The following is a 12,297-nucleotide window of genomic DNA, read 5'->3' as shown; positions in this document are numbered from 1 at the left end:
GCACGCCGTTGACCTGAGTCCGCCTGAATTTCGGGAGATTTTCGGGAGATAATTCGTCCCCGGAGGTTTTCGGGAGAGGCGCTGAATTTCGGGAGTCTCCCGGAAAATTTGGGAGGGTAGGCAAGTATGTGAGAAGGTGTGTCCAAACTTTTGGCCTGTACTGTATATACATATACAGTATATACACACAGACAAACGTGTATATATACTATATATACATATATATATTAGGACTGTGAATCTTAGGGCACCACACGATTCGATTCAAAACAATGTTCAATTCAAAATCAAACTTTTGGCCTGTACTGAATATATATATATATATTTTTTTTTTTCAACATTTTTATCAGACCGCGTGTGTCGCTCCAACCCAGCATGTTGTGGGAATCAAGTGTCGTGTGTTTGATGATAGAACAAACACCGCTGACCTTCAAGGCAAACTTTATAGACCTTGCGCTCACCTGTGTTGGCACTAAAAACACATTTTTGTAACGCGTGGCCCCTCAAATGCAAAGCTTCTATTCCCTCAGCCATCTCCAGGTTGTCTCGCACAATTTCACATTGAGCGGTTGGGGTTCATTTCAGCTCAGCGAGTATTGCTTTCAATTAGGCCTGGATCGATATTCGATAAGTCAAGTAACCGATGATAAATGAAAATTAAAGTCGGTAAGTTTTTCAGCGTCGATAAATCCCATATGCACGCTTCACGAGCATTGGCGCTTTTCATAACTTTTATCGGCTCCGTGCGTTTGTACTGTAGCGGAATGAACAGAAGGGGTGAGTTATCTTGTCCTCATTAAGTGTCTTTGACTGAGCAGTGGAATGTAACAATAGGAAAATGTCGGTTATCGTGACCAAAATTATCACGGTATTGTTGAATGTGCTCAAAAAAATACTTACACACACTCACACTCACACACATACTGGTTATCATTTGGAATGGGGACCAAGTTTTTGATCATCAATTGTGGGGACCACCCTTTCTACAGGCTGTGGATGCATAAAAAAAAAGAGGTAAAATGACCACTGCCCAGTTAGCTCCTACACGTCTTTAAATCTCTGGATTGATGAAGTAATGTGCTGATCATTCTTACTGGGGACCCTGGGGAAAAAGAGTTAATATGGTTCATGGGGACCAAATTTAAATAATTTTGCATAATTCACACAAATGTGTACGTGACTACTGAGGACCATTTAAAAAAAAAAAAAAAAAAAAAAAAATTAATAATTACAATTAAAAAAAAAAAAGAAGTTCTAATTAAATATGACATGATCCTCAGAATACAGCACTCTTATAGGAAGTTTCACCACTTAAATGTACCAGCTACAGCCCGATGAGGGGGGGGGCTGCTGTGCAAATGTCTCACACTCAAACTAACCAGTAAACATGTTTTATGGGCCAAAGCTTAAAAATCACTTAGGCATCTTCAGAATGGATCTGACTATCATTTAAAAAGGTTTCCCTTTAGGGGACCTGCTTTTTTGTCGCCATACTTCGTCAGAGGTCCCCCTAAAGGTGACTGTGTAAACAGAGCGATGTCCCCATTAAGTAAGCATTGCCAGAACACACACACACTGTGCTTTTTTTTGACCAGCACCCACACACACACACACACAGTGCTTTTTTTTTGACCAGATAGTTGGTTTTTTTAATACTGAAATAAACACACTGAGTATATTACATCACACCGTGCAACTAGTTAGCATGTAGCAGCTAACATGTGCAAAATGAACACATGTCGATGTTCCTCACTCGGAATCTGCCAAACTTAATTTCGTTTTGCATATGAGCTGTTAATACATCTGTTTAAACTGTAGTGTTGTTACTTTGCACTTTTGTTTGAAAAGGTCCTCCCTCACTTGATTGTCTGCCTACATGTTCAATATTTAAGAGCAACTTTGTTTGTCAATAATTTATTTAGCTACTTTGTGTATATTTGAGCCCACCTTCCCCTCCTTAAGATATTTTATTAATTCATTAAAAAAAATTGTATAGGGGCAATGTTTTGCTAACAGACAAAGTATATTGTATTGTTATTGTTAGTTTTATTCAACTTGGAGATTTAAACCTTTTAATTTCAATAAAAATGTAAAACACACAATAAATGCAAATTCATTGCATTTGAAAGCATATAGCGTATTTTTCGGAGTGTAAGTCGCACCGGCCAAAAATGCATAATAAAGAAGGAAAAAAACATATAAGTCGCACTGGAGTATAAGTCGCATTGCTGGCACGGCCACTCTACCAACTTCGCCACGCCGTCCCAAAATGAGCAAAATGTGTACGTGTTATTGTAAATGTGTCTGTTACTACATTATATATATACTTACAGTGTGTATATAAAACGATGATGGAGGTTGGATGTTTTTTAGAGCACTTTATAGGCGGAATAGAACAACTTCCATTAACTCTATAGCTAGCTAAACAGATTTTTTTCAACCGTTCATTCACGAGTTAAAATGCATTAAAAAAATAAATCCATACCGTATTTTTCGGAGTATAAGTCGCTCCGGAGTATAAGTCGCACCGGCCGAAAATGCACAATAAAGAAGGAAAAAAACATATATAAGTCACACTGGCGTATAAGTTGCATTTTTTGGGGAAATGTATTTGATAAAACCCAACACCAAGAATAAACATTTGAAAGGCAATTTAAAATAAATAAAGAATAGTGAACAACAGGCTGAATAAGTGTACGTTATATGAGGCATAAATAACCAACTGAGAACGTGCCTGGTATGTTAACGTAACATATTATGGTAAGAGTCATTTAAATAGCTATAACATATAGAACATGCTATACGTTTACCAAACAATCTGTCACTCCTAATCGCCAAATCCCATGAAATCTTATACGTCTAGTCTCTTACGTGAATGAACTAAATAATATTATTTAATACTTTACGGTAATGTGTTAATAATTTCACACATAAGTCGCTCCTGAGTATAAGTCGCACCCCCGGTCAAACTATGAAAAAAATCTGCGACTTATAGTCCGAAAAATACGGTACATGCATTATAATTATGTATTATCATTAAACCAATGGTTGATTTGGTCTCATAAAAAAATAATGGCAGTAATATCATTTATCGGCAATAATTTGTAGGTCAGTATATCGTTAAGCAAAATTTGTTATCGGCCCAGGCCTACCTTCAATTTCCTTTTATTCATGCGTTTAGTCTACCAATCAGCAGGTGTTTCAGCGCCACATGCTGATAAAGCTACGCCGTTACTAGGAATCTAATGTTGTCGTGACCAAAATTATCACAGATATCATTAGCACTGTATTGTTGAATGTGCTCAAAAAGTATTTACACACACACTGACATTTTTTGACCAAGTAGTTTTTTTCTAATTACTAAAATAGACATACTGTTAAAAAACCCACTATTTTGCATGTTTTGTGTTTTTTATGCTTCAGTCCAAATCATTGTTGATGTTTGAAAGTGACTTTGCGTATAATCAGCAGAGGTGCACAAAAAATCGATTCACATCCGTATCGTGATTCTTATTCATACCTATTCTAAATAGTCATAATGTTAAAATAACTACCGTATTTTTCGGACTATAAGTCGCAGTTTTTTTCATAATGTGGCCGGGCTCCAGTGCGACTTAAATATGTTTTTTTCCTTCTTTATTATGCATTTTTGGCAGGTGCGACTTATACTCCGGTGCGACTTATACTCCGAAAAATACAGTAATTTATAAAAAAATAAAATAAAATAATACTTTTTTTTTTTTTAATTATATATAGTAGTAAGAATCATTTTTTTTAAAGATAACTTTTAGGCCATCTCCATGCAACCAGAAGAGGCTTTTCTAACCTGTAACCTGTTTTGAAAAAGTTTAATTTTAACTATTATACCAAATAACACTTTGCGAGAATTGGTTTGAATTGAGAAATCATGCTGAATTTAGAATCGTGATGAATTGAATCGTCACCCCCAGGAATCGGATCGAATCGTTGGGTGCCCAAAGATTCACACCCACCCTCAATAATCAATTAGATATAAGAATAATACCATACCATACCAACTTTATTTATAAAGCCCTTTAAAGACAAGCACAGTTGAAAAACAAAGGGCTGTACACCACAAATAAATGAAGGCAAAGGACAGACTAAAAAATAACATTTAAAACAGAAATAAAAATACACATTTAAAAAGCAAATATAAATTACCCTAAGAACAGTTTGTTAGATAAAAACAGTTTAAAAGTTAAAAACAGTTCAAAAATTTAAAAGCTAAAAACAGTTCAAAGTCTCATGCTGGGTTAAAAGCCAATGAATAAAAATGGGTTTTAAGAAGGGTCTTAAAAATAGCCAAAGAAGGGGCCCGTCTCACATGGAGAGGGAGATCGTTCCAGACTTTGGGACCCGCAACAGAGAAAGCTCTGTCCCCTCTGACCTTGCGCTTTGTTTTGGGTACCTCCAGGATCAGCTGATCAGCTGACCTGAGGGACCGGGTGGGGGCATAGAGGTGGAGCATCTCAGAGAGGTACGGTGGGGCAAGACCACGTAAGGATTTAAAAACGAGTAAGATCATTTTAAAATGGACTCTAAAAGACACAGGCAGCCAGTGGAGGGAGGCTAAAACAGGAGTAATGTGCTCCCTTTTTATCATAATAACAGATTCTCTCCAATTATTAGCTGCTTCCAATTAGCTTCCTATCCTCTTTGGGCCTAGGTAAATAAACCCTCTGTATAAGTAGGGTTGGGATACTTTGTATCTTACCAAAATGAGTAAACAGAGGTTGAATCAGGAATGAAGCTGGTTTGGATTTAAGCATTGCACGTCTGACACAACGTGTGTTTGTACCCCTTGTGTATCTTCAGGTGTATCGCCTCTCTACTGCAGCCTTTTTGGCCTCTTCAGAGAGCGAGACTGCTTGTGGTTCTCACCCAACCACATTTTCCACCTTGACGAGTCCGCCTCAGAAGATGTGTTTTTTAGAATAAGGTAGCCAGCGTCCTCTCCAGAGCTGGTTCTTCCTTCAAATGTGCCCCCTGACATTGTTGTTGTTTAACAGGTACTACTACCCTGGCTGGTACAGCGGTGGGGCGTCCCAGGCGTATCGATACGGGGTCACGAAAGGATCCGAAAGTCCTGTCCTCGATGACAATGTGATGTCATACCTGTTCTTTCAGGTGAATAACTCACTATGGGTTTTGTCAGTCTTTGTTGTTTCTCGGAATTTGGCAGATCAGTTGGTCTTAGCGTATCAGTTGCGTAGCAGGTAGTACTTTGACCAGGAACACTGATGAAGAATCTGTTTTCTGTCAATAAATCAATTAATCGAATTAGAAGTGTTTCACAGAGCACATTCTCCATGTCCTTTTCCTTCAACACAAATGTTTACTTTTCCTGTTGCCCGGTGGTTGTGGACACCTGCTCTCAACAACCGAGCCCCCTGCCATGGGTGGTGGTTGTTTGGCAGCAAAGATTACACCATGTCTGTTGTCCACAGCTTTATCTGGGATCACTGATAATATTGTCGAAAAACTGCACTGTGCTGATCCCCCTGACCGACCCGGCCCCCCCTCTTCTCACACAGTGGAGGAGTGATTTTATAAGCGGCTTGGTCCAGATCTCCAACTCCCACGAGACCCAGGAAGAGTGCCTGGGTCTGGCTGTGTTGGACATAACTCGGACCGCCAAGGAGAGGCAGATTCTGCCGCTGGACATTTACCGCTCTATAAGGTAAACAAGCACCCCAACAAGTCCTGTTTCCACTAATAAAACATTTAAAAAAAGTACATTTGTGTTTAGCATTAATTGGGCTAATTATTGGCAATGTTCTTTGCAGAATGATACATATCAGGATACAGGAATACATACATTACATACAAACCCCGTTTCCATATGAGTTGGGAAATTGTGTTGGATGTAAATATAAACGGAATACAATGATTTGCAAATCCTTTTCAACCCATATTCAATTGAATGCACTACAAAGACAAGATATTTGATTTTCAAACTCATAAACTTTATTTTTCTTTGCAAATAATAATTAACTTAGAATTTCATGGCTGCAACACGTGCCAAAGTAGTTGGGAAAGGGCATGTTCACCACTGTGTTACATCACCTTTTCTTTTAACAACACTCAATAAACGATTGGGAACTGAGGAAACTAATTGTTGAAGCTTTGAAAGTGGAATTCTTTCCCATTCTTGTTTTATGTAGAGCTTCAGTCGTTCAACAGTCCGGGGTCTCCGCTGTCGTATTTTACGCTTCATAATGCGCCACACATTTTCGATGGGAGACAGGTCTGGACTGCAGGCGAGCCAGGAAAGTACCCGCACTCTTTTTTTTACGAAGCCACGCTGTTGTAACACGTGCTGAATGTGGCTTGGCATTGTCTTGCTGAAATAAGCAGGGGCGTCCATGAAAAAGACGGCGCTTAGATGGCAGCATATGTTGTTCCAAAACCTGTATGTACCTTTCAGCATTAATGGTGCCTTCACAGATGTGTAAGTTACCCATGCCTTGGGCACTAATGCACCCCCATACCATCACAGATGCTGGCTTTTCAACTTTGCGTCGAAAACAGTCTGGATGGTTCGCTTCCCCTTTGGTCCGGATGACACGATGTCGAATATTTCCAAAAACAATTTGAAATGTGGACTCGTCAGACCACAGAACACTTTTCCACTTTACATGAGTCCATCTTAGATGATCTCGGGCCCAGAGAAGCCGGCGGCGTTTCTGGATGTTGTCGATAAATGGTTTTCGCTTTGCATAGTAGAGCTTTAACTTGCACTTACAGATGTAGCGACGAACTGTATTTAGTGACAGTGGTTTTCTGAAGTGTTCCTGAGCCCATGTGGTGATATCCTTTAGAGATTGATGTCGGTTTTTGATACAGTGCCGTCTGAGGGATCGAAGGTCACGGTCATTCAATGTTGGTTTCCGGCCATGCCGCTTACGTGGAGTGATTTCTCCAGATTCTCTGAACCTTTTGATGATATTATGGACCGTAGATGTTGAAATCCCTACATTTCTTGCAATTGCACTTTGAGAAACGTTGTTCTTAAACTGTTTGACTATTTGCTCACGCAGTTGTGGACAAAGGGGTGTACCTCGCCCCATCCCTTCTTGTGAAAGACTGAGCATTTTTTGGGAAGCTGTTTTTATACCCAATCATGGCACCCACCTGTTCCCATTTAGCCTGCACACCTGTGGGATGTTCCAAATAAGTGTTTGATGAGCATTCCTCAACTTTTATCAGTATTTATTGCCACCTTTCCCAACTTCTTTGTCACATGTTGCTGGCATCAATTTCTAAAGTTAATGATTATTTGCAAAAAAAAAAAAAGTTTATCAGTTTGAACATCAAATATGTTGTCTTTCTAGCATATTCAACTGAATATGGGTTGAAAATGATTTGCAAATCATTGTATTCCGTTTATATTTACATCTAACACAATGTCCCAACTCATATGGAAACAGGGTTTGTACATACACGATACATTAAAAAAAAGATATATTAGTGCCGTGGCAGCAACTTGAGGGTTCCAGATTATGGCACCAGCCGCTGGACTAGATCTGACCAATCAAAGTCTAGGAGCACGAACCGATGAAGCCGACTCGGATGAGCAGCGAAACGTTTTCTAAGACAAACCAAAGAGTCCGGTTGCGATCGATTGAATGCCCTGAGATGACATTCAAAACAGGGTTGCTCATGTACTTGGTACACCCGCCTCCCCGCAGGGGGCAACAGCACAGCAAATGTGTCACAATGAAGCAGCAGTGTGTGAGTAGACAAAGATGGCACTATAGACCCTGAAAGAAATCTAAATAGATCGCGAAAATTGGACTTTTTACAGCGACTTGACAACAAAGTATGAATGTATTGAAATTACGGACTTTGTGATGTCTTTTGTATTCGTGGTGGTGTTGTTTTTATCTGTTTAACTCTGGCGATCAAAAATGGTTAAATACATATAGCGCTGAATTGGACAAGCAGAGCGCGATAAAGCTACACCTTAGATTTAATTGTGTTGAGCCACGTGTGCAATGTTTGCTGTGTGTATTAACACTAAACAATCTATTTTATTTATGTAACATACACAATAGACATTATTTATGTAAATTCACAATGGACGTTATACTTCTGTAATGTTTATATCTTCAGTCTTACAAACTTAAATTAAGGAAGATGTGTAGAGAAAGAAAACTAATTTAAAAGAAAAAACATCAATCATTATCAAAACTTAGCTTCTGTTTCTTTATGCTGTTAACTATCTGTCTAACTGCACACGCTAGCGAGGTCAGAATAATGAATTTATTGACATTGTTTACTTTTGTAAATATATAAACGCTGTCTCGAAGGAATATAACCTTTGAAAGCATTTTCCAAAGAAACATCCCAATTTTGATGTCCGGCCTCTTAGGCCATGTCTACACTAAGTCGTTTAACCCCTTAAACGAATAATTATTTAGCCTAAGCCCCGTTTCAGCCACACTAAACCAGCGTTTAAGGTCCCCCTCATCGGACAAATTTTTACACAGATAAGTCAGCCGTGTAATTCTTGAATCTCCGACACTTAGCTTTGTATGGACTCATTGATCGTTTATAAAGTGAGTTTGGAGAGGAAGTGACGCCAGAAAGACCACGCTCACACAGGAAGTGACATCAAAAAGAACGCGCCAGCTTCATAATAAAGCGGTTTCGTAACTCGGAGGTAAACACTGGAAATATGACATCTAAGTCCAGACTATATAAAGTCACCAAAAACGAAAGGATAATGAAGGTGATGACAAAAGAGTGAGGAATGTCCTGACCAGATATCTAGATTCCTAGTTTGATTGATGTAAAATGTTCTTTATCACATTTACGTGTCTAATAAAGATTTGATTAATTTATGATGGCTCAGGTGTGATTCACTACAATAGGGCCCCACAGCACACTGGATTCCAGTTAATTGAAATACCACAACACTGGATATTGTTCAGATAAGTTACATTTAAGAACTTGCACACAAAGCCACACTGGAGATGATTATGACGTGCACATTTTCCGTGCATGCGTACTAGGTCGCGTCGCGACGGAGGTGGACGGGGGTCTTAAACGGTGGCATTGTTGTGTGTGGACACAGATACGGTTAGGTGTGATTTACCCTGGATAAACTGGGCCTTAGACCTTGGGCTCTTGAAAATGCGGCCCTCTTCATTATGTAGTTGAAAAGCCCTGACCCAAACATTACGCATAGGAATGTGAGCTACATGCTAACATTAAACTCGTATTTTACTAGAGATGTCCGATAATATCGGGCTGCCGTTATATATTACATTAAAATGTAATATCGGAAATTATCGGTATTGGTTTCAAAAAGGAAAATTTATGACTTTTTAAAACGTCGCTGTACGGAGTGGTACATGGACGTAGGGAGAAGTACAGAGCGCCAATAAACCTTAAAGGCACTGCCTTTGCGTGCCGGCCCAGTCACATAATATCTACGGCTTTTCACACACACAAGTACATGCAATGCATACTTGGTCAACAGCCATACAGGTCACACTGAGGGTGGCCGTATAAACAACTTTAACACAGTTACAAATATGCGCCACACTGTGAACCCACACCAAACAAGAATGACAAACACATTTCGGGAGAACATCCGCACCGTAACACAACAAACACAACAGAACAAATACCCAGAAGCCATTGCAGCACTAACTCTTCCGGGACGCTACAATATACACCCCCCGCTTCCCCCCCACCTCAACCCCGCCCACCTCAACCTCCTCATGCTCGCTCAGGGAGAGCATGTCCCAAATTCCAAGCTGCTGTTTTGAGGCATGTTAAACAAAATAATGCACTTTGTGACTTCAATAATAAATATGGCAGTGCCATGTTGGCATTTTTTTCCATAACTTGAGTTGATTTATTTTGGAAAACCTTGTTACATTGTTTAATGCATCCAGCGGGGCATCACAACAAAATTAGGCATAATAATGTGTTAATTCCACGACTGTATATATCGGTATCGGTTGATATCGGAATCGGTAATTAAGAATTGGAGAATATCGGATATCTGCAAAAAAGCCATTATCGGACATCTCTATATTTTACCAATTCTCTCCCATGTCTGTAACCTACTGACAGCTAGTTGGCAGAGGTCTGGGCTTTACTTTAAGATGTGTAGCAAAGCCCTTTCCCTCCCTTTTTTATGCACACACACAGCTCGCAGGGTGGGTCAGGTGCGGTGGTATCATGTGCATGAATAAAAGGAAAAGTGACACATGCCACTCTTACATCATGACAAAGTACATATTGCATGAGGACTATAACTTCTATCCTGCTCTCCCCTCTAGCTACAAGTCCTTCTTGCCCAAGGACATGCGAGCGCAGATCGAGGACTGCAACTTCCTGACGCGCAAACGCATCCGCTTTCGCTTCAAGCGCTTCATCCAGCAGTTTGGTCAGTGCCGCACCACGGTGCGTGACCTCAAGCTCAAATACCTCATCTGCATGGAGTCCCTGGAGAAGGCCTTCTACACGGAGACCTTCAAGGTCCGGGAGGCATCCAGCGGGCAGCTCATCATCCTGGTGGCGGCGGACACCGGCATCCAGTGGTGCCGGGAGAAGCTGAAAGATTCCGACCAGGTTGGTGCAGCACGCACTCATACGCCGCTCACGCGTATTAAGCAAGCATTCCTGGTAAAGATTGGTTGTGAGTTCTGTTAATTAAAGAAATATTATATCATATATACACTATATGCATACTTGCCAACCCTCCCGGATTTTCCGGGAGACTCCCGAAATTCAGCGCCTCTCCCGAAAACCTTCCGGGACAAATTTTCTCCCGAAATTCAGGCGGACTCAGGTCCATGCGGACCTGAGTCCGCTTTCCCACAATATAAACAGCGTACCTGCCTAATCACGTTATAACTGTAGAATGATCGAGGGCGAGTTCTTGGTTTCTTATGTGGGTTTATTGTTAGGCAGTTTCATTAACGTCCTCCCAGCAACAACACAACAACAGCAGTCACGTTTTCGTCTACCGTAAAGCAGTTCGTCTGCCGTAAACAGCAATGTTGTGACACTCTTAGACAGGACAATACTGCTATCTAGTGCATTTGATGAAAGCACTTTTGTGCGTGCCACACAGCAATGCATCATCAGAGAGGGTGTTCAGCATGGTTAGAAAAATAGTGACAGAGAATAGAACAAGGATGAACAATTCAACCCTTAACTCAACAATGAGTAGATGAGTGTTATGTGTGTGTATATGTGTAAATAAATGAACACTGAAATTCAAGTATTTATTTTATTTATATATATATATATATATATATATAATAAAATAAATATATATTTATAGCTAGAATTCACTGAAAGTCAAGTATTTCTTGTATATACAGTATATATATATATATATGTATATATGTGTACAGTATATATATATATATATATATAGGGCGGCACGGTGGAAGAGGGGTTAGTGCATCTGCCTCACAATACAAAGGTCCTGAGTATTCTTGGGTTCAATCCCGGGCTCGGAGGTCTCAAGGTTGGCAAGTATGACTATATGTGTTAATTGTTCAGTTACTATGTAGTACAAATATCTAATGGGAGACACAGCTTAGGAGAAACCTCCGCTAAGGCCACACACCCGTTTCCTGTAAAAGTCGGAATAAATGGAAGCATTCAGAGTTCTTCCCTGTATTCTTTTGCAGGAGCTGCAGACGCTGTGTGACTTTCCTGAAGTTGTGGACATTGGCATCAAACAGGCCAACAAGGAAGCCACGTCTGAGAGCCGCCTGGTCACCATCAATAAGCAAGATGGCAAGATCCTGGTAATTTCCTCTTTTTAAAACCATCCGGGCGTTATTCAAGTGCCAAATTGAACAATAATGCCAGGTAGAAGTTACGCCGCCGTTAAGCATATAATGTGCTAGGTTTGTAAGGGTACACCATAATCACGGTTTGGTGCAGTGCAGACTCGAACGTACCCTGGGCAGAGCAGACTCCGTGAAACGCTACATTTCCCATAATTCCTGCGTGATGTTTACATTTTTAACTAACTAAAGAACTAAACAGACCTTCTGTGGTTTTACGGCCATTGAATGGCACGAGAGACGAGGAAGGGGAGCATTATCGGGGAGTAGTATTCTCTACCAGCTGCTCCAAGCAAAATGTTGCAGACAATTATCGACTCTGCACATCAAACTGTGTCGAAAATTGTCTCAGAAATGAGTCGTTGTTACGTTCCCAGATGGCTCAGAGTCTAGGGATCGTAGGGGAACGCAACATGAAAGTGTATAAACCAAATGAGTTGTAAATTAAAGA

The 12,297-nt window shown here is 40.2% G+C and overlaps 1 protein-coding gene across 1 annotated transcript in view; it reads left to right on the top strand.

Moving 5' to 3' along the window:
* Window positions 1–12,297, top strand: part of jak2b (Janus kinase 2b) — a 76,610-nt gene that overhangs the window by 20,544 nt on the left and 43,769 nt on the right. Inside the window, exons 3-7 of the mRNA XM_061980400.1 lie at window positions 4,837–4,960; window positions 5,031–5,148; window positions 5,556–5,701; window positions 10,320–10,611; window positions 11,685–11,804. Of these exons, the coding sequence (XP_061836384.1) occupies window positions 4,837–4,960; window positions 5,031–5,148; window positions 5,556–5,701; window positions 10,320–10,611; window positions 11,685–11,804 (800 nt within the window). The remainder of the gene's footprint in view (window positions 1–4,836; window positions 4,961–5,030; window positions 5,149–5,555; window positions 5,702–10,319; window positions 10,612–11,684; window positions 11,805–12,297) is intronic.

Source organism: Nerophis lumbriciformis, linkage group LG20, assembly GCF_033978685.3.
Source record: "Nerophis lumbriciformis linkage group LG20, RoL_Nlum_v2.1, whole genome shotgun sequence".
Lineage (NCBI taxonomy): Eukaryota > Metazoa > Chordata > Actinopteri > Syngnathiformes > Syngnathidae > Nerophis > Nerophis lumbriciformis.
This window is presented reverse-complemented; position numbering and strand designations above follow the sequence as displayed.